This window comes from Balaenoptera physalus, assembly GCF_965194825.1.
Source record: "Balaenoptera physalus genome assembly, chromosome: 11".
Lineage (NCBI taxonomy): Eukaryota > Metazoa > Chordata > Mammalia > Artiodactyla > Balaenopteridae > Balaenoptera > Balaenoptera physalus.
This window is the reverse complement of record NC_138896.1, coordinates 36,273,396-36,297,472: the sequence shown is the minus strand read 5'-3', so window position 1 is coordinate 36,297,472 and position 24,077 is coordinate 36,273,396. Positions and strand designations below refer to the sequence as shown.

The following is a 24,077-nucleotide window of genomic DNA, read 5'->3' as shown; positions in this document are numbered from 1 at the left end:
TGTGTATTTCTCTGTCTTCTCATTTTGCTTAACTTACTTTGTTTGGGGTCTCCTTTTCCCAAGCTTCAGGTTCGTAGTTCCCATTGTTTTTGGTGTCTGTGCCAGTGGGTAAGGTTGGTTCAGTGGGTTGTGTAGGTTTCCTGGTGGAGGGGACTGGTGCCTTTGTTCTGGTGGATGAGGCTGGATCTTGTCTTTCTGGTGGGCAGGATCACGTCTGCTGGTGTGTTTTGGGGTGTCTGTGAACTTATTATGATTTTAGGCAGTCTCTCTGCTAATGGGTGGGTTTGTGTTCCTGTCTTGCTAGTTGTTTGGCATGGGGTGTTCAGCACTGTAGCTTGCCAATCGTTGAATGGAGCTGGGTCTTAGCGTTGAGATGGAGATCTCTGGGAGAGCTTTTGTCATTTGATATTATGTGGGGCCAGGAGGTCTCTGGTGGACTAATGTCCTGAACTCGGGTCTCCCACCTCAGAGGCTCAGATATGACACCCAGCCAGAGCATGAAGACCCTGTCAGCCACATGGCTCAGAAGGAACGGGAGAGAAAGAAAGAAAGAAAGGAAGAAGGAAAAGAAAGAAAGGAAGGAAAGAAAGAAAGGGAAACGAAGAAAGAAAGAAAAAAATAAAGTTATTAAAATTAAAAAATATTATTAATAATAAAAAAATTAAAAGTAATTTAAAAAAAAGAAAGAAGAGAGCAACCAAACCACAAAACAAATCCTCAAATAATAACAAGCGCTAAAAACTATACTAAAAAAAGAAAAAGGACAGACAGAACCCTAGGACAAATGGTAAAAGCAAAGCTATACAGACAAAATCACACAAAAAAGCATACACATACACATTCACAAAAAGAGGAAAAGGAAAAATATATACATATACGTATATAAAAAGAAACAGAAGAGAGCAACCAAATCAATAAACAAATCTACCAAGGGTAATAAGCTCTAAATACTAAGCTAAGATAAATATAAAACCAGAAACAAGTTAGATGCAGAAAGCAAACCCCAAGTCTACAGTTGCTCCCAAAGTCCACCACCTCAATTTTGGGATGATTTGTTTTCTATTTAGGTATTCCACAGATGCAGGGTACATCACGTTGATTGTGGAGATTTAATTTGCTACTCCTGAGGCTGCTGGGAGAAATTTCCCTTTCTCTTCTTTGTTCTCACAGCTCGTGGGGTTCAGCTTTGGATTTGGCCCCGCCTCTGCATGTAGGTCACCTGAGGGCATGTGTTCCCTGCCCAGAAAGGACGGGGTTAAAGTAACAGCAGATTAGGGAGCTCTGGCTCACTTGGGCTGGGGTGAGGGAGAAGTAGAAAATGTGGGGTGAACCTGTGGCGGCAGAGGCCGGCATAACATTGCAACAGCCTGAGGTGCTCCATGCGTTCTCCCGGGGAAGTTGTCCGTGGATCACGGGACCCTGGCAGTGGCGGGCTGCACAGGCTCCTGGGAGGGGAGGTGTGGATAGTGACCTGTGCTTGCACACAGGCTTCTTGATGCCTGCAGCAGCAGCCTTAGCGTTTCATGCCCATCTCTGGTGTCCACACTGATAGCCACGGCTCGCTCCTGTCTCTGGAGCTCGTTTAGGCAGTGCTCTGAGTCCCCTCTCCTTGTGCACCCTGAAACAATGTTCTCTTGCCTGTTAGGCAGTTCCAGACATTTTCCTGGACTCCCTCTGGCTAACTGTGGCACACTAGCCCCCTTCAGGCTGTGTTCATGTATCCAACCCCAGTCCTCTCCCCGGTTCTGAACTTGGAAGCCTGAGTCTCAGCTCCCAGCCCACACCTGCCCAGGTGGGTGAGCAGAGAAGCCTCTCAGGCTGGTGAGTGCTGGTTGGTGCTGATCCTCTGTGCAGGAATCTCTCTGCTTTGCCCTCTGGACCCTTGTTGCTGCGCTCTCCTCCGTGGCTCCAAAGCTTCCCCTCCCACCCATCCCCTGTCTCTGCCAGTGAAGGGTCTTCCTAGTATGTGGAAACATTTCCTCCTTCACATCTCCCTCCCAGAGGTACAGGTCCCATCCCTATTCTTTTGTCTCTGTTTTTTCTTTTTTCTTTTGCCCAACCCAGGTACGTGGGGAGTTTCTTGCCTTTTGGGAAGTCTGAGGTCTTCTGCCTGCGTTCAGTATGTGTTCTGTAGGAGTTATTCCACAAATAGATGTATTTTTCATGTACTTGTGGGGAGAAAGGTGGTCTCCACGTCTTACTCCTCCACCATCTTGAAGATCCCCTGTATTTAATTTTTGATAGTTTGGTTAATGCGTGTCTTGGCGTTTTTCTCTTTGGGTTTATCCTTTATGGTACTCTCTGTGCTTCCTGGACTTGATTAACTATTTCCTTTCCCATGTTAGGGAAGTTTTTGACTATAATCTCTTCAAATATTTTCTCAGTTCCTTTCTTTTTCTCTTCTTCTTCTGGGACCCCTGTAATTCAAATGTTGGTGTGTTTAATGTTGTCCCAGAGGTCTCTGAGACTGTCCTCTTTTCATTCTTTTTTCTTTATTTTGTTCCCTGGCAGTTATTTCCACCATTTTATCTTCCAGCTCATTTATCCGTTCTTCTGCCTCAGTTATTCTGCTATTGATTCCTTCTAGAGTATTTTTAATTTCAGTAATTGTGTTGTTCATCACTGTTTGTTTGCTCTTTAGTTCTTCTAGATCCTTGTTAAATGTTTCTTGTATTTTCTCCATTCTGTTTCCAAGATTTTAGATCATGTTTACTGTTATTACTCTGAATTGTTTTCAGGTAGGTTGTCTATTTCATCTTCATTTATTTGGTCTTGTAGGTTTTTACCTTGCTTCTTCATCTGTAACATATTTTTTGTCGTTTCATTTTTTTTTTTTTTTTGATGGGTGGTGCTGTATTCCTGTCTTACTGGTTGTTTGGCCTGAGACGTTCAGCACTGGAGTTTGCAGGCAGTTAGATAGAGCTTGGGCTTGGTGCTGAGATGAGGACCTCAGGGAGGCCTCACTCTGACTGGTATTCCCTGGGGTCTGAGGTTCTCTGTTAGTCCAGCGGTTTGGACTTGGAGGTCCCACCACAGGAGCTCAGGCCCGACATCCAGCCTGGGAACCAAAATCCCACAAGCTTTGTGGTGTGGTTAAAAAAAAGGAAAAGAAAGAGAAAAAGGAGCAGTACAATATCAAAGAATAAGAAACAAAATAAAATTAGAAAGATAATAAATATATTAGGAAAATAAAAGTATAATTGAAACAACTGCAACAAGGTAAAATAAAACTACAACAGAAAAAAGAAAAAAAATGATGTGGGTGGGCAGAACAAGCCAAAAGGAGAGAACAATAACAAAGTATAAAGAATAAAATAAAATTAGAAAAATAAAAGATTTATTAGGAAAAATAAAAATATAAAAAAATCAACAACAATGAATCAACAAGGTAAAACAGAACCCCAATCTAAAAGGGGAAAAAAGAAAAAAAAATAAATAAAAATATAAAAGCCTTGGCTATAGGGGCAGAGTTTAGGTGGGGGTGGAACTTAGGCAGGGGTGGGGTTTCGGGTGGGGTCGGACCTAGGCGAGTGGAGGGGGTAATGTTTTTGTGTGTGGCGTGGCCTAGGCTCAGGATCCATGTAGCCAGAAAAGGTCTTGGGGTGGGGCCTAGGCAGGCGATATTCAAGAGTGGGGTGGGGCCTCTGCTTAGGACCTGCGGGGAAAGGGAGAGGCAGCACGTGGAAAGGAGGGCCTCTGGAGTATGGAATTCCGGAGTTTGGAGGTAGGGCCCTGAGTGAGGGTGTGTGGGTGGTGTTTAGGCCCAGCATGTTGGAGGGAGTCTCCGAGTGTAGAGGTAGGGCCCTGGGTGAGGGTGTAGGGGCGGGGCTTGGGCTCTGCATGGCAGGAGGGAGGCTCCAAGGGCAGAGGATTAGGCCCAGGAGCCCAACAGGCTCCCTGGTGCCTAAGTGGACAGGGAAAGCACTGGCTGCGTTCCCTTCTGTTTCTTTGCACCCTTCCCCACTGTCCCCCCTAGGGTCTCACTTGTCGCCGCTGGACCCCTAACCGTGGGTTGGTCCCTCTGGGTGTAGGAACTCCTCCCCTCCCCCAGCCACCCCTCAGGGGTGCTGGTCCTGTAGGTCTGGCCTTTACTTTTGCTCCCCCTTTCCTCCCTCCCACTACCTCAGGATCCACATGGCTAGAGGGGGCCTCAATGGGCAGAGGATCAGGCCCAGGATCTCAGCAGGTTCCTGGGGGCCCAAGCGGGCAGGGGAAACCTGGCCATGCTCCCTTTTGATCCTTTGCCTTCCCAATGGTTCCCCAATTTCCCCCTTCGTGCGTGGGATCCCTTCCCCTTCCCCAGCCGCCCCTCAGGGGTGCCAGTCCTGTCCCACCTCCACTTCTCCTCCCCCTTCACTCCCCCCAAGCCCTGCATCCTACCAGTCACTGGGGGTTCCTCCCATCTCCTTAGGTGTCCGTGGTCCCCCACCGGTGCCTGGTAGGTGCCCTAGTTGTGAGGAGACGTGAATTCCGCATCCTCCTAGTATGCCATGTTGACTCTGCCCCCTCTGCACTACTGTTTCCTGACTGCTTTTCTTTTGTTTCTGCATTCCCTCACTTCCTTAATTAACTGTTGGAATCTGCCCTTTGGAACTCAGGGAAGGTCTAGAAGACTGAAGCATTTTTCCTACAGACAAGAAATGGGGGACACAGAAAGGCTTCTGTTATCTGTTTGGTTTCAAAAAAAAGATAGAAGTGTGGGTTGGGAATCACAGCATTCTTATTTCAGCTGGAGACACTGGCAGTCCTTTTTTTATATATATCATAAATCTTTAAAAAATGTTTGTATGCTTTGTCCCAACTAGTCTACATGTACTAATTTATCATAAAAACAAACTGAAAGATACACATCAAGATTCATATACAAGGATGTTTAATCTAGTGCTATTTATAGTATTGAAAAATTGAAAGTGTCTTAAATACACAAAAGGATAGTGGCTGAATTGACAAGAATGCATCAACATGATGGAACATTGTGCCGCCATTAAAAACTGTTTCCCAATAATATTTAATGACAATAAAATACAATGTACTGTTAAAAAGTAGAGATATAAAATGACATATATATGTATTATAATATGTATATATAATTTTTCATATAGATAGGTCTACAATCTCTTATTCAAATCCCTTGGGGTCAGACACATTGAAGAAATCAGAATTTTCCACCTTTTAGAAAGGTAGTATTTCATATATTATATAATACATTGCAGATGAAAGTATTAATATTCATAAAGATAGCGATAAATAAAGACTATAAATAGGCTCATATCCATTCAGGTCAGCTTTTGCCACCAAAGTGATTTTGTGGCAAAACTGTCAGTTTTCAGATTGTTTTGAATTGTGAAATGAGGGTAAGTGGTTGTGGACTGTGCATACTAAAAAGATTAGAATGAAGGTCTCTATGGAAGGAAATTGGTGATTTTTGTTTTCTTCTTTATAGTCTACTATATTTTACAAAGCTTTCACTATAAGCCTATATTATTTAATTAGATTTTTTAAAGTTTTAAAAAGAAAGAGGAAAAGTGAAAGACACTCAAGCCTAATTTTGGGAAGATATAGAAAGGCAGTTGAAATCTTACTAAAGTCTCTGAAATATAACCAACCAGCCAAACAAACAAACAAAAAACCCCTAAACCACACACACACACACACAAAACCCCCCCAAATCCCATACCACCAAAGAATAATCATGCTGCATTACCTGCAAAATAATTCCTACAACACCCTCTGCATCCTTCCTTCTCTTGGTAGTCCCCATCATGATGTTCTGGCAGCTTTTCCCACCCCCTCTGGAAATTCAGCCTGCACTGCCTCTTATCTCACTGGCCTCTGTCCTTTGGGATTCTTTCCTTCCTTAAGTACTAAGCTTCCTCACTTTTCCAATATCAATCAATCTAGTGTTTCCAGACTATTCAGAAATTTATCAAATATTTATCAACCTATGTTAAAAATGAAGAAAGATTGCAGATTAAGAACTTAACCTTCCACCTTAAGCAACTAGGAAAAGAAGAGCAAACCCAAAACAATCAAAAGGAAGGAAATAATAAATATTTGAGTGGAAAAAAATGCAAGAAGGAATTAAAAGACAATAGAGAGTCATCCAACCAAAAGTATCTTCTTTGAAAAGATCAACAAAATTGGCAAACTTTTGTTTTGACTGACGAAGAATAAAGGAGAGAAGACTAAGATAACTAAAATCAGGAATGAAAGAGGGGTATCAATGAAAATAATCAATAAACAATCTATAATAAGAATAGAAAAGAGTTTTATTTGAGTCAAACTGAGGACTAAAGCCAGAATAGCCTCTCAGATAACTCAGAGGACCCGCTCTGGAGAAACATGGCTTTCAGCACAGTTTTGTGTCTTGTCAGAGCGAAGAACACCAAACAAGTCAGAGATACATTCCTTCAAGGTTTCAAGAAAAACAGATCAGCAAGTACATCGTGAGTCAGTGTGGCCTTGGCACCTGGGAAGGGAGTCTTATCATCAAAGGAGTACAAGCATTGGCATCCCAGGAAGGGAGGCATTTATAAAATCTTTATTTTTAACATAGACATTCTTTAATTCTGGTCAATTTGTCCTTCTCTCTGATAATTAGGGCAGATGTACAATGTATGTTTGATAGGCCACAAACAGGCTGTTTTAGTTAGCATAACATTCAAGTAAACTCATGTATAAGCCAGAATGACATTGCCATATCTCAATATGTGAAATTTTCTTTTATCAAGAGACATCTCTGTTGACCTGACAAAAATTAAAAAGATCATAACGTAATATTATGAACACTTATGCAACAAATTAGATAACCTAGATGAAATGGACAAATCATTAGAAAGAGACAACTACTGAAAATGACTCAAGAAGAAATAGAAAACCCGAATACATCTATAAGAAGTAAAAAGAAAGAAAAAAGAATTAAAAGAAGTGAAGACAGCCTAGGAGACCTCTGGGACAATATTAAACACAACAACATTCATATTATAGGGGTCCCAGAAGGAGAAGAGAGAGAGAAAGGACCCGAGTAATATTTGAAGAGATTATAGTCAAAAACTTCCCTAACATGGGAAAGGAAATAGCCACCCAAGTCCAGGAAGCGCAGAGAGTCCCAAGAAGAAACACGCTGAGACACATGGTAATCAAATTGACAAAAATTAAAGACAAAGAAAAATTATTGAAAGCAACAAGGAAAAAACAACAAATAACATAAAAAGGAACTCCCATAAGGTTAACACCTGATCTCTCAGCAGAAAATCTACAAGCTGGAAGGGAGTGGCATGATATATTTAAAGTGATGAAAGGGAAGAACCTACAACCCAGATTACTCTACCTGGCAAGGATCTCATTCACATTCGACAGAGAAATCAAAACATTTACAGACAAGCAAAAACTAAGAGAATTCAGCACCACCAAACCAGCTCTACAACAAATGCTAAAGGAACTCCTCTAAGTGGGAAACACAAGGGAAGAAGAAGACCTACAAAAACAAACCCATAACAATTAAGAAAATGGTAATAAGAACATACATATCAATAATTGCCTTAAACGTGAATGGATTAAATGCTCCAACCAAAAGACACAGGCTCACTGAATGGATACAAAAACAAGACCCATATATATGCTGTATACAAGAGACCCACTTCAGACCTAGGGACACATACAGACTGGAAGTGAGGGGATGGAAAAAGATATTCCATGCAAATGGAAATCAAAAGAAAGCTGGAGTAGCAACACTCATATCAGATAAACTAGACTTAAAACAAAGAATGTTGCAAGAGACAAGGAGGGACACTACATAATGATCAAGGGATCAATCCAAGAAGAAGATATAACAATTATAAATATATATGCACCCAACATAGGAGCACCTCAATACATAAGGCCACTTCTAACAGCTATAAAAGAGGAAATCGACAGTAACACAATAATAGTGGGGGACTTTAACACCTCACTTACACCAATGGACAGATCATCCAAACAGAAAATTAACAAGGAAACACCAGCTTTAAATGATACAATAGACCAGATAGATTTAAGTGATATTCATAGGACATTCCATCCAAAAACAGCAGATTACACTTTCATCTCAAGTGCACATGGAACGTTCTCCAGGATAAATCACATCTTGGGTCACAAATCAAGCCTCAGTAAATTTAAGAAAATTGAAATCACATCAAGCATCTTTTCTGACTACAACGTTATGAGATTAGAAATCAATTATAGGGAAAAAAACGTAAAAAACACAAACACATGGAGGCTACACAATATGTTACTAAATAACCAAGAGATCACTGAAGAAATCAAAGAGGAAATCAAAAATTACCTAGACACAATTGACAATGAAAACACAACGATCCAAAACCTATGGGATGCAGGAAAAGCAGTTCTAAGAGGGAAGTTTATAGCAATACAAGTCTACCTCCAGAAACAAGAAAAATGTCAAACAATCTAATCTTACACCTAAAGGAAGTAGAGAAAGAAAAACAAACAAAATCCAAAGTTAGTAGAAGGAAAGAAATCATAAAGATCAGAGCAGAAATAAATGAAATAGAAACAAAACAATAGCAAAGATAATAAAACTAAAATCTTGTTCTTTGAAAAGATAAACCACTAGCCAGACTCATCAAGAAAAAGAGGGAGAGGACTCAAATCAATAAAATTAGAAATGAAAAAGGAGAAGTTACAACAGACACCACAGAAATACAAAGCATCCTAAGAGACTACTACAAGCAAATCTATGCCAATGAAATGGACAACTTGGAAGAAATGGACAAATTCTTAGAAAGGTACAACCTTCGAAGACTGAACCAGGAAGAAATAGAAAATATGAACAGACCAATCACAAGTAATGAAATTGAAACTGTGATTAAAAATCTTCCAACAAACAAAAAACCAGGACCAGATGGCTTCACAGGTGAATTCTATCAAACATTTAGAGAAGAGCTAATACCCATCCTTCTCAAACTCTTCCAAAATATAGCAGAGGGAGGAACATTCCCAAACTCATTCTACGAGGCCACCATCACCCTGATACCAAAACCAGACAAAGATACTACAAAAAAAAGAAAATTACAGACCAATATCACTGATGAATATACATGCAAAAATCCTCAACAAAATACTAGAAAACAGAATCCAACAGCACATTAAAAGGATCATACACCATGGTCAAGTGGGGTTTATCCCAGGGATGCAAGGATTCTTCAATATATGCAAATCAATCAATGTGACACACCATATTAACAAAGTGAAGAATAAAAACCATATGATCATCTCAATAGATGCAGAAAAAGCTTTCAACAAAATTCAACACCATTTATGATAAAAACTCTTCAGAAAGTGGGCATAGAGGGAACCTACCTCAGCATAATATAGGCCATATATGACAAACCCACAGCAAACATCATTCTCAATGGTGAAAAGCTGAAAGCATTTCCTCTAAGATCAGGAACAAGACAAGGATGTCCACTCTCGCCACTATTATTCAACATCGTTTTGGAAGTCCTAGCCATGGCAATCAGAGAAGAAAAAGAAATAAAAGGAATATAAATTGGAAAAGAAGAAGTAAAACTGTCACTGTTTGCAGATGACATGATACTATGCATAGAGAATCCTAAAGATGCCACCAGAAAACTACTAGAGCTAATCAATGAATTTGTTAAAGTTGCAGTATACAAAATTAATGCACAGATATCTCTTGCATTCCTATACACTAATGATGAAAAATGTGAAAGAAATTAAGGAAAGAGTCCTATTTACAACTGCAAGAAAAAGAATAAAATACCTAGGAATAAACCTACCTAGGAGACAAAAGACCTGTATGCAGAAAACTATAAGACACTGATGAAAGAAATTAAAGATGATACAAACAGATGGAGAGATATACCATGTTCTTGGATTAGAAGAATCAACATTGTGAAAACGACTATACAACCCAAAGCAATCTACAGATTCAATGCAATCCCTATCAAATCACCAATGGCATTTTTTACAGAACTAGAACAAAAAAATCTTAAAATTTGTATGGAGACACAAAGACCCCGAATAGCCAACGCAGTCTTGAGGGAAACAAACGGAGCTGGAGGAATCAGACTCCCTGACTTCAGACTATGCTACAAAGCTACAGTAATCAAGACAATATGGTACTGGCACAAAAACAGAAATATAGATCAATGGAACAGGATAGAAAGCCCAGAGTTAAACCCACGGACCTATGGTCAACTAATCTATGACAAAGGAGGCAAGGATATACAATGGAGAAAAGACAGACTCTTCAATAAGTGGTGCTGGGAAAACTGGACAGCTACATGTAAAAGAATTAAATTAGAACACTCCCTAACACCATACACAAAAGTAAACTCAAAATGGATTAGAGACCTAAATTTAAGACTGGACACTATAAAACTCTTAGAGGAAAACATAGAAAGAACACTCTCTGACATAAATCACAGCAAGATCTTTTTTGATCCACCTCCTAGAGTAATGGAAATAAAAACAAAAATAAACAATTAGGACCTAATGAAACTTAAAAGTTTTTACAAAACAAAGGAAACTACAAACAAGACAAAAATACAACCCTCAGATCAGAGAAAATATTTGCAAATGAATCAACGGACAAAGGATTAATCTCCAAAATATATAAACAGCTCATGCAGCTCAATTTAAAAAAAACAAACAACCCAATCAAAACATGGGCAGAAGACCTAAATGGACATTTCTCCAAAGAAGACATACAGATGGCCAAGGAGCACATGAAAAGCTGCTCAACATCACTAATTATAAGAGAAATGCAAATCAAAACTACAATGAGGTATCGCCTCACACCAGTTAGAATGGGCATCATCAGAAAATCTACAAACAATAAATGCTGGAGAGGGTGTGGAGAAAAGGGAACCGTCTTGCACTGTTGGTAGGAATGTAAATTGATACAGCCACTATGGAGAACAGTATGGAGGTTCCTTAAAAAACTAAAAATAGAATTACCATATGACCCAGCAATCCCACTACTGGGCATATACCCAGAGAAAACCATAATTCAAAAAGACATATGCACCCCAATGTTCATTGCAGCACTATTTACAATAGACAGGTCATGGAACAACCTAAACGCCCATCAACAGATGAATGGATAAAGAAGATGTGGTACATATATACAATGGAATATTGCTCAGCCATAAAAAGGAACGAAATTGGGTTATTTGTAAAGACATAGATGGATCTAGAGACTGTCATACAGAGTGAAGTAAGTCAGAAAGAGAAAAACAAATATCGTATATTAATGCATATATGTGGAACCTAGAAAAATGGTACAAATGAACTGGTTTGCAGGACAGAAATAGAGACACAGATGTAGAAAACAAACCTATGGACACCAAGGGGGGAAAGTGGTGTGGGGGTGGTGGTGGTGGTGGTGTGATGAATTGGGAGATTGGGATTGACATATATACACTAATATGTATAAAATGGATAACTAATAAGAACGTGCTGTATAAAAAAAATGAAATAAAATTCAAAAATTCAAAAATAAAAAGAAGTAAAATGATTGATTTAGTAATGAAAAACTTCCCAACAAAAGAAATACCAGGACTAGATGCCTTCATGGGTGAATTCTACTGAATGTTTAATGAATAACACCAATTCTTCACAAATCTTTCCAAAAAATAAAAGAGAATACCTCCCAACTCATTCTATGAGACCATATTACTCTGACACCAATTCTAGACAAAGAGATTAGAAGGAAACCAATATCCTTTTTGAATATAGAAGCAAAAATTCTCAACAAAATCTATCAAACCAAATCCAGCACCATATAAAAAGGATTATACACCATGACCAAGGGGATTTATCCCAAGAATGCAAGGTTGGTTAAACATATGGAAATTAATCAATGTAATACACCATGTTAATAGAATACAGAACAAAAACCACATGGTTATCTTAATAGTTGCAGAAAAAGCATTGAAAAAATCCAACAGTCTTTCATGATGAAAGTGCTCAACAAACTAGGAATAAAAGGGAACTTCTTCAACCTGATGAGGGCACGTACAAAACCCCACAGCTAACATCCTACTTAATGTTGAAAGACTGAATATTTTCCCCCAAACATCAGGAGCAAGAGAAGAATGTCTACTTGTACTTCTACTCAGCACTGTATTGGAGGTTTTAGTCAGACCAGAAGAAGAAATAAATGGCATTCACACTGGAAAAGAAGAAGTAAAACCATCTCAATTTGAAGATGCCATGATTTTGTATATAGAAAATCCTAAGTAATCCACCAAAAGAGTACTAGGGCTAATAAACAAGTTCAACAAGATTGCAGAACACAAGATCCTATTCGAAAATCCATTGTTTTTCTACACACTAGCAAGAACAAACCAAAAATTAATATATAAACAAACCAAAAATTTATATAATTATAAATACAATTTCATTTACAATATCATAAAAGATACTTAGTAATAAATTTAACAAAGAAGTGCAAAGCTTGTGTGTTGAAAACTACAAAACATAGTTGAAAAATTAAAGAAGATATAATAATGATAATGATGATAAAAATAGAAAGACATCCCATGTTCATGGATAGAAAGACTTTATTTTTTACTGTTATTGTTGTTATTATTATTATTATTTTGGCCGTGCTGCCCAACTTGTGGGATTTTACTTCCCTGACCAGCGATTGAAACTGGGCCACGGCAGTGAAAGTGTTGAGTCCTAACCACTGGACTGCCAGGGAATTCCTGGAAGACTTTAAATTGATAAGATGACAGCACTCTCCAAATTGATCTAACAGCTTTAAAGCAACTCCCATCAAAATCACAGCTGCCTTTTTTTGGTGGAAATTGACAAGCTGATCCTAAAATTCATATGGAAATACATGGAACCCAGAATAGCCAAAACAACCTTGTAAAAGAAGAACAAAGGTGTAGGACTCACACTTCCTGATTTTTAAAACCTACTACAAAGCTACAGTAATCAGACAGAATGGTACTGGCATAAGGATAGACATATATATCAATGGAATAGAATTGGGGGTCCAGAAATAACCCTCATTTATGGTCAGTTGCTTCTCAACAAGGGTGCCAGACCCTTCAATGGAGAAAGGACAGCCTCTTCAACAAACCATGCTGGAAAAACTAATATCTATTAATACTTCCAAAAGAATAAAGTTTGACCTTTATTTGACACCATATACAAAAATTAACTCAAAATTATCAGAGATATAAATGTAAGAGCTAAAACTATCAAACTCTTAGTAGAAAATGTAGGAATAAATCTTTGTGACTGGATTAGGCAGTAATTTTCTAGATATGACACTTAAAACATGGGAAACAAAAGATAAAATAGATAAATTGGACTTAAACAAAATTGAAAACTTTTGTCCTTCAATGAATACCATCAAGAAAGTGAAAAAGACAACCTATTAATACAATATGAGAGAGAATATTTGCAAATAATATATCTGATAAGGATCTGGTATACAGAATGTAAAAAGAACTTCTTACAATGCAAAAATAGTCAAATAACCCGGTTAAAAAACGAGCCATGGATTTGAATAGACATTTCTCCAAAGAAGATATACATATGGCCAGTAAGCACATGAAAAGTTACTCAACACCATTAATCATTAGGGAAATGGATATCAAAACTACAGTGTGATACCACTTCATTTCAAGATGGCTATAATCAAAAAAATGGACAATAGCAAGTGTTGAGAAGGATGTGGAAAAATTAGAACTTTTATACATTGCTGATGGAACTGTAAAGTGGTGCAGCTGCTTTGGAAAACAGCCTGGCAGTTCCTCAAAAAGTTAAGCATAGAATTGCAGTGACCCAACAATTCTACTCCTAAGTCTATACCTAAGAGAATTGACAACATGTCCACACAAAGGCTTATACATGAATGTTCATAGCAGCATTATTCATACTAGCCAAAAAGTGGAAACAACCCAAATGTCCATCAGCTGATGAATGGATAAACAAAATATAGTACATCTGTACAATGGACTACTACTCAGCCATAGAAAGGAATGAAGTTGTGATGCATGCTACAATATGGATGAACCTTGAAAATATTATGCTAAGTAAAAGAAGACAGACACAAAAGGTCACATATTGTATAATTCCATTTATATGAAATATCTAGAATAGAGATAGAAAGTAGATTAGTGGTTGCTAGAGTGGGAGAGGGTGATGGGGACTGCTAATGGATGTGGAGTTTCTTTTTGGGTTGATGAAAATGATCTGAAATTGGACAGTAGTAATGGTTCCACAACTCTATGAATATACTAAAAAAACATTGAATTGTAGACTTTAAAGGGGTAAGTTTTATGATATGTGAATTATATCTGTTTTTAAAGTTTGAGAAAATATTTATTGAGTATCTACTGAGTGCTATGCACTGTCTAGGTGCTGGATAAGCCACTGTGATATAAGTCCCTTGTGGAGCTGATGTTCTAGTGTCGGGGGAAAACAGACAGTAATTAATTAACAAGTGAGTAAATAATATGCCAAAAAGTATATAATATGCTAAGAAAAAGTAGGGTAAGGGGCAGAGTGACGGGGATAGGTATGCTGTACTAGATCAGATGGTCAGGGAAGGCCTTGTTGAGAAGGTGAGGAAGACCTTGTTGAGAAGGCGAGGAAGACCTGCGATGTAAGGAATTAAGTCAGTGGAGTGTTTGAGGAGACACATTTCAGGCAGAGGGAATAGAGGTGAGGCTGGAGTGTGCCTGGGGAGGAGGGAGGAGGCCAGCGTGGCTGGAGAAGTGTGAATGAGTGGTGGTGAGATCCTGAAAAGTGTGTGTGTGTGTGTGTGTGTGTGTGTGTGTGTGTGTGTGTGTGTAGAGTGCGGCAGCAATGGGAGCCAATTGTGTAGGGTCTTAGAGGTAAGAATTTGAACTGGATTCTGGATTTTGTGCAGGATGAAATGAGAAGCCATCGGATGTTTCTGAGCAGAGGATGGACGGAATCTGATTTAGGATTCGACAGAATTCCTCTGTCTGCCATGGGAAGACTAACTAGTAGAGAAAAAGAGTGGGAGAGAGGTAACCAGTTAGTAGGCTACTGCAAGAATACAGGCAAGAGGTGATGGACCGGAGAATAAAAGTGTAGATGTCCAGAAGTGGTCAGTTTCTGGGTTTGTTTTGAAGGAATGCCTCTAAGTCTCCTCTTGACCACTTACCCAGGTCAAGATAAGAAACTCAGTCCACCTCAACAAAAACCAGTTCTTCCTTTTAAAAGGTGTATTTCAGAAGAGTTGGAAGGACAGGGGAGATAGATTGTGGCTCATGCTCACATGTTAATACTTTTTGTCCCTATCAAACTTTCCTCCATTGACCTACCTAACATTTGTGGGTTCTCCTGAAACAAGAGGGGCTCTATCTCTTTGTACAGTTTGGAGGCTCCTCCCTTTCAAGTTCCACCTCTCCTTCCTTCTCCTATTATAGGGTGTGTGGATTCTTCTCAGATGCCCTGGGAGCAGTGCCTGGTTCCCCTTGAGCAGGAGACATTCATGAGGGCTTTGGTGGGAAAATCCAGCTTTGTTCAGTGACCTTTGGACAATTGCAGTTCCCAGTTTTTCAAACAGTGCTCTGCCATCCTCTCTCAGGCACCCACTGCAGAGTTTCACCCTGTGACCCTGAGTCCACAAATAATCCTAATGCTGCACCCTGCGAACCCTCACAGAATCTCTGGTCATTAACCCCATGGTGCTATATTTTAAATGGTGTGCCCTGGCAACTTCTTCTCTGGTTCCTGACATACTTCTAACTCCACCCTGTGAATTTCTCTCATCCTCTGTACCTTCTACCAGGAGTTTCCAAATCAGCCTCATTGTTCGCCCAGCTACAGCAGCCCTTTTTTCTGAGGATTCAGGCTCCTCCAGTAGAGTAGGGCAAAAGCATACACTGCTTCACAATGTCTCCATTGACCTCCTTTCCCTGTGCCTCTAGAGATCTAGAGATCATGCCTCTAAAATTCAAGAAGACCTGGGTCCACAAAGACTTGCTTAAAAGTTAATTTACAATTCCAGTTTCACAAGCATGATTTAGAGACTTCTGCAATTTAGTGAATTCATGTGACAGGCACAAGTGTGGTTCTCTGCCTGGGACATCAAATTCACTAATGAGCCTAAATAGTGTATATTCTGCTGAATTATAATCACACCTCTAATCTTGGAGCAGTCTCCACTTTTTCTTCATGCTCAGTTACAAGATGGTGATTTAATCCTGAGGAGCAGTTATCCCTGAATGTAGCCCTCATGGGCTGCCACAAGTTCCATCTTGGAAAATGGAAAAATATGCAAACAAAACCCAAACGGACAGACAGACAAAACACTGCATACTTGACATTGTAAAAGAATAAAAAGCCAACTAAATCTTTACTGAAGCATCTGATAAAACACCGAAAAAATATTCTAATCAAAACATAGAACAGGGAACTCTACTCAGTGCTCTGTGGTGACCTAAATGGGAAGGAAATCTAAAAAAGAGTGGGTATATGTATATGTATAACTGATTCACTTTGCTGTGCAGCAGAAACACAACATTGTAAAGCAACTATACTCCAATAAAATTTAATTAAAAAATTTAGCAAAACTCAAAAATCCTCTTTCCCTCTTAATGCCTATGATAGCATTATAGCTGCCTCTCCCCCATCAATCTATCTCCTCGTTATCTCCAAAGACCCCAGAACTCTCTAAAAGACCTGCCGTGTGCCTTTTGTCTCTCTTTCCTTGTCCTTCCCTTTCCAGTTTCTGCTCCACTCATTTCTCTCATCAACACAACTGAAAGCCAGACTTGTTTGTATAACAAAGTCTCCTTAGAAGCCACGGAGGGAGGGAGGCTATGACCATTCAGGAATTAACTTTTTGTCCCAATCCTGTTATAAAATTTATGTTTTATCATAGTGATCCTTCTATGTTACAGAATGCAGAACTATCTCAATGGGGCAAGGACAAGAAGTACATGCTCGAAAGCTGATTCAGATGTCAATGCAGCAGGTATGTAGCAATGGACAACTACTCTTCATGCAACATTCTTGATATTATTCCTCTGGCCATCTGGTCTACTTAGGACCACCACAGTGATGGGTAAAGCGTTCTGCCTGTGATGCTCAATCATTATTTTTCATTTTTATTTATGTATATAGAATCAACCTTTGATTTCCTACAAATTTTAAACCTCCAGCTAGTTTGCTCCTGACGTCCCCACAAAATACTTGTTCCATTTTCTATAGTATATGCTCCATTTTATTTTCACTAAATATTTTTTGATAATTTGGCAGCCACACTTTCTGGTTCCTAAAGGATGCAGCTCTAGCAGTCTTGGAATGTCATGTTCAATATTAATAGATAGTGCTTAAGAAGTGACAGATTTAGACAGTCAAATTTCAATTTTCAGTTAAAGTGAGACTCATTTTTCATTAATGGATAGTTTCAGGCAAATAAGAAATATTTGAGGGTGTTATGTTTAAATATTGATAATGGTTTTTATTGAAAATTGCAAGCTGGATGGAATGTTGAGAACTATTTTTCATCACACCTAATAAATACACAGGTCATTAATTTTCTAGAAATGGTAGATAGCAATTTCAGCAGCAATAAGAAATTGCACCATTTATAAAAATAAAATAAGATCTCGGTTTATTTTTAAGCTTTTGACCTCATAACGTCTGTAGCAACTTTGGTGCAGCTTTTCCCTGGGAATTAATGACTGGAGAGGGTTAATGGGCTAAAACTCTGCTTGGTTCATCAAAGTTTCAGGCTAGTCATTAATTCTCAAGTGCGCCAAGCCTTAATCTTTACCGCTTAATTAAATTCAATAATATATTGTATTTAATTTATATATATCGAAGAAATTTTATATAATTATTTTTAGTCAGATCAAGTGATTCACTCTATTGAGTGATTTGACAGTTTGACTTTGGGCCTTAAATAATTTCTTTAGTTTCCACGAGTGAGAAACTTCTAAATTTGGTACAGCATTCACATTAACCTTCTTTGGAATATTAGCTTTTATAACTTCCATGTTCTGTGTCTTAAGGTAGGATAAATATTGATAATAATGGCATTATCAAACAAACAAACAAACAATAACAATAACCCATGAATAGGTACAGCCACACTGCCACTTGAAAGATTTAGGATAAAGCTGACACTGTGGAATGCAGAGCAGGGAATCAGAGAGTAACTGGATCCACGATGACACAAACCAACCATGAAGTCCATCTTGGTCTAGACACCCCAGTTGTCTAGACCAACAAGTCCCCTCTGCTGCTTAAGCCAGTCTGAGTTCTGTTTTCTCTTGCAGTAGAAGGCGTATATACAGGCCTTACTATATATGCACTAAGCTCAATAATTTGTAGCTGTATTTATCTGATCTCATTATATAAGTATATCAAGATATTGTCTGGCTAATAAACTGTGTTCTTATAGAACTGTGACGGTCATGTGACTTACATTGTTAAAGAAGGTTTTAACAAGTATTTAGATAGTGCTTAGAAAGTTTTGTGGTTTCAGGAATATCTGGGAGGAGTGATGACAAATAATAATACCATTAATATTATGGTAGCAAATGTCACCAAATGTATTTTATTGCCTCTGGTGAAATAAAATTTGTATTTTAAGTCAGGAGAAGAAAACTGAAGCATAAAATTCTCTCTCTCTGCTCATTTGGGCCTCCTCCCTCCCCTTTTAGTGTACAGTGTGCATCTGCATCACGCATTAACCAGACCTCCTCAAAGGTGGGAATGCCTGCTCAAATGCAAAGATCAATTTTTTTTCCCTTTCTTCTGACGCTAGCCAGGTAACTTCTTAAAAGATTAGCATGCTTTTCCAACTCTGCAGGGAGTCATGGTGACTTGTTGCTGGCTTTGTATCTTTGGTGAACCCCATGTGTAATGTCAGCATGTCATTTTTGTCAGCATGTCATTTTGATGTATGATCCTTTGTCTCGAAAATGTATATGGCTCTGCCTTTGACTTCTAACAGGCAAGACAGTTCTCAGAGCTTCTGTCTCCCAGGCTATAATCCTCAGTTGTCTCAAATAAAATTCTCTCTTTTCTTCCTAACTTGATTGTTAATGAATTTTCGTCAACACCTCCAACTTTCATGAGGTAATGTGTATCTCTCTTTGTGACAGTGGACGACTTGGTTTCGGGGTGAGTCCCTTCTGATTTACCTTAGGCAGGACAATTTAAGTTACAAGTTCCAAAATACCCATTCCCACCATTAGATGGTGCACACACTGTACTTAAACAAGTCTGACTTCAAATTTTAACTTTTGTTCCCTTCTAAACCAGGGGTGGCAGGATACAATCATTTTGAACCCACTTGATTCCAAGTAACCAGCTTTACAACTAACAGAAAAAAGAAGATTGTATTGACATATAACAATTTCATTAAAATATATGTGCTCAAAACAGAGTATTCTTATGCCCTGAGCAAAAGTTTTAAAAAATTTGCTTGTACGTTTTGTTTTATTAAAATGATAGCAAAAAAGTTATAAGGAATTAATATGAAATCATTTTTGAATACAGGGTGGCTGGGTATTACTGCAGAATTGTCACCTTGGCCTAGAATTCATGGAAGAATTGCTAGAGACATTAACTACCGCTGAAGCCAGCGATGATACTTTCCGAGTGTGGATAACTACCGAGCCCCACAATCGGTTTCCCATTACATTGCTTCAGGTTTGTTACTGTGAGATAAGTGTCTTTTCCTTGAGAGCTATACAAATAAAGATGGCACAGTTATGGTTATGGAAAGATGGCAAACATAACAGGGCTTTCTGGTCCAGTAGAGGCTGCGTTGCAAAATCTTATGCCATTATCGTCAAAATCTTGACTATAATTATCAAGATTATATGGTAAAGATTCCCACAGAAGAGTTATAAGACTCAGTATTAATTTATTGGGTTTTAGCTCTGATCAATGTAAGTAGCTTACACGGTGCTCATTTATGTACCATAAGCATATTGTTGGCTGATGTGTTGTAATTTCTATTTTATTCTTCACAGTAATTTATAGAAACAAAACTACTATTTGCTTTTTACGACAGACTTCTCTCAAATTCACTAATGAGCCACCCCAAGGTGTTCGCGCAGGTTTGAAAAGAACATTTGCTGGAATTAATCAAGACCTTCTGGATATCAGTAATTTACCCATGTGGAAGCCAATGCTTTACACTGTAGCATTTTTACACTCCACTGTGCAGGTAACTTCTGAGAGCAGTTTGCACATTTAGAGGATGCTAATGATGTCATGTTTGCCTCTCTGCTGCACTGTCTGCTCGCCTCACCTTGCTTTCTTTTTCCTTCATGGCACTTTTCCCCACCTGGCACAGGACATGCATATTTGTTCATGTATTTATGTGTCCTCCGGACCACCCCACCGCCTTGGCCCCTAGAATATAAGATTCTCCAGGGCAATGACTTTGTTCTTTTGTAACTGCTGGGTCTCCCCCTGTGACAGCAGCAGCTGGGGCATTGCCAGAGCTCAATAAATATCTGTGGGATGAACAAACGGATTACTGTGATAGGAGCTTGGTCTTGAAAGTGCCTGTGCTGGCCAGGAATGTTACGTACACCATCTCATGTAATACTAACAGCCACCTTTCAATGTAGGATTTATCACCATCTTACAAGTGAGGAAATTGAGACTCAGAGAGGTTAAGTTCCTTCCTAAACAGTAGATCTAGGAGTCAAGCCCCATGCTGCCTGCCCTGGATACAAGTATGTTTCAACCCTCCTCCCACCGGTGACAGTAGTGGTGGTGTTGGGAAGAGGAGTCACAAGGGTCACCTGTCTTCTTCAGGTTGTCTGCTCTTTGCTTTTACTGTGTACTTATATAGTCATTTAATAATTTTATGGCTGCCCAGCAACATCTCTATGGGATTATCTTCATTTTGTTGTTGCTTTGTTCTATATTTGAATTTTGTATTTTGTTCTGTATTCGAAAGCTGTATAATTTTAATGTACTTGATTCACTCCTTGATTTCACAGAGAGATAAAGGGACTCCTTTAACTCTTTCTTACGTTTCTTCTTTCCCTGAGGTTGGAGTGAGGACAAAATGAATCAACTGGCTTAAACCAGGAGTCATGGTTCAGCTGTGCACAGCGGCCGGCACAGCTTGGCCTCATCTCTCCCCACCCTGCCCAAAGGTGGAGGGGAATTTGGTGCCCACCCCAGAAAATACTGGGCTTGTTTACCCGTAGGTTCCTTGTCGCCACCACTTTACCAGGTTTCATGCTGCCCAACAGAGAGGGCTGTTTAGAGGGGACAGCTGGTGTTTATCTGTCCCCCAACTCTGAGAGACTTAAAATCAGGTTAAACGCTTTGCGGGTGGTTATTTTTGCTAAGTTCCATTGTGGCCTTTGGATTGATGGTAAATTACAGCTTTAAAGTCACTGAAGCCGATTTCATATATTCTTATCTGGGAATTGTTGGGTTTGCTAGACCTTATCACACTCTAATACAAATATTGCTTTAAACTCTGTTATTTAAAGCCCAATTCACAAATAATAAATTTTATGATTCTTTTCCTAGTAGTGATGATTCAACTCTTCCACTGTGCTTATCACAGACAGATGACTGGGGGGTATTTTCCATATGGTCAACATGGCAACCTGTGTTTTTAGTGGCCATTATCCAAGGGCTAAAAAGAAGAACAGGACCACGGGCCGGTCATGGGGCCGAAGTGTGCTTACACTTAACGTGGCTTGTATTTGGGTTAAAACAGAAAAAATTCTCGACTGCTAAGGCCGTGAAGCTAACAGTGGCATGTCTATGAAAAAGAAGGTTGTGAAGATCTCTTAAAATCCAATCATAGTGTGTTAGAAAGAGCACTTCATGGACAGTCAGGAAGCCTGACTTTAGACCTGTTGTGACATCAATAAGCTACGTAAGGTTGGTCAAGTTACGTCCCTCTTGAGGCTTCTGTTTCCCCATCTGTGTGTTTAGAGGCAGAAGGAGGTGATCTTTCAAGATTTTTCCCATTTCTAACATTCTGTTGTCCAGTTCTATAACTATACAAGGAGTGCAAATAATTCAAACATTTTTCCCTTGGTTCTAGTTTTATCAATTTCAGAAATGTTTACTGTGATATTGCCTAAACATATTCTTTTCTTGGTTAGGATAAAGCCAGCTTGATAGAAAAATCCAGAATTCTTTAGGGGCTTGTGGTCCTGGGTCAGCACCATCTGCATCACCTGGGGACTTGTAAGAGATGAATTTCAGGCCCCACCCAGAACTACTGAATCAGAATCTGCGTTGTAATAAGAGGCCCAAGTGATTCGTGTGCACATTAGAGTTTAACACACAACTGTTACAGGAAGGACTGTTCTGAATAGACAGATTGTGGCTTATATGTTTCTAGTGTTGGATATAATAGTCAAGTACCTGATTTTTTTTTAACACCTTTATTGGAGTATAATTGCTTTACAATGGTGTGTTAGTTTCTTCTGTATAACAAAGTGAATCAGCTATACCTATACATATATCGCCATATCCCCTCCCTCTTGCATCTCCCTCCCACCCTCCCTATCCCACCCCTCTAGATGGACACAAAGCACCAAGCTAATCTCCCTGTGCTATGCGGCTGCTTCCCACTAGCTATCTATTTTACATTTGGTAGTGTATATATGTCCATGCCACTCTCTCACTTCGTCCCAGCTTACCCTTCCTACTCCCCGTGTTCTCAAGTCCATTCTCTATGTCTGCGTCTTTATTCCTGTCCTGCCCCTAGGTTCTTCAGAACTTTCCTTTGGTTTTTTTTTTAGATTCCATATATATGTGTTAGTGTACAGTATTTGTTTTTCTCTTTCTGACTTCACTCTGTATGACAGTCTCTAGGTCCATCCACCTCACTATAAATAACTCAGTTTTGTTTCTTTTTATGGCTGAGTAATATTCCATTGTATATATGTGCCACATCTTCTTTATCCATTCATCTGTTGTTGGACATTTAGGTTGCTTCCATGTCCTGGCTATTGTAAATAGTGCTGCAATGAACATTGTGGTACATGACTCTTTTTGAATTATGGTTTTCTCAGGGTATATGCCCAGTAGTGGGATTGCTGGGTCGTATGGTAGTTCTATTTTTAGTTTTTTAAGGAGCCTCCATACTGTTCTCCATAGTGGCTGTATCAATTTACATTCCCACCAACAGTGCAAGAGGGTTCCCTTTTCTCCACACCCTCTCCAGCATTTATTGTTTGTAGATTTTTGGATGATGGCCATTCTGACCGTTGTGAGGTGATATCTCATTGTAGTTTTGATTTGCATTTCTCTAATGATTAGTGATGTTGAGCATCCTTTCATGTGTTTGTTGGCAATCTGTATATCTTCTTTGGAGAAATGTCTGTTTAGGTCTTCTGCCCATTTTTGGATTGGGTTGTTTGTTTTTTTGATATTGAGCTGTCTGAGCTGCTTGTATATTTTAGAGATTAATCCTTTGTCAGGTGCTTCATTTGCAAATATTTTCTCCCATTCTGAGGGTTGTCTTTTCGTCTTGTTTATGGTTTCCTTTGCTGTGCAAAAGCTTGTAAGTTTCATTAGGTCCCATTTGTTTATTTTGGTTTTTATTTCCATTTCTCTAGGAGACGGGTCAAAAAGGATCTTGCTGTGACTTATGTCATAGAGCGTTCTGCCTATGTTTTCCTCTAAGAGTTTTATAGTGTCTGACCTTACATTTAGGTCTTTAATCCATTTTGAGTTTATTTTTTGTATGATGTTAGGAAGTGTTCTAATTTAATTCTTTTACATGTAGCTGTCCAGTTTTCCCAGCACCACTTATTGAAGAGGCTGTCTTTTCTCCATTGTATATTCTTGCCTCCTTTATCAAAGATAAGGTGGGTTTGTCTCTGGGCTTTCTATCCTGTTCCATTGATCTATATGTCTATTTTTGTGCCAGTACCATACTGTCTTGATTACTGTAGCTTTGTAGTATAGTCTGAAGTCAGGGAGCCTGATTCCTCCACCTCTGTTTTTCTTTCTCAAGATTGCTTTGGCTATTCGGGGTCTTTTGTGTTTCCATACAAATTGTGAAATTCTTTGTTCCAGTTCTGTGAAAAATGCCATTT

The 24,077-nt window shown here is 39.0% G+C and overlaps 1 protein-coding gene across 1 annotated transcript in view; it reads left to right on the top strand.

Moving 5' to 3' along the window:
* Nucleotides 1–24,077, top strand: part of DNAH8 (dynein axonemal heavy chain 8) — a 333,978-nt gene that overhangs the window by 248,140 nt on the left and 61,761 nt on the right. Inside the window, exons 82-84 of the mRNA XM_082412562.1 lie at nucleotides 16,926–16,999; nucleotides 19,537–19,689; nucleotides 20,057–20,212. Coding sequence (XP_082268688.1) covers nucleotides 16,926–16,999; nucleotides 19,537–19,689; nucleotides 20,057–20,212 — 383 coding nt within the window. The remainder of the gene's footprint in view (nucleotides 1–16,925; nucleotides 17,000–19,536; nucleotides 19,690–20,056; nucleotides 20,213–24,077) is intronic.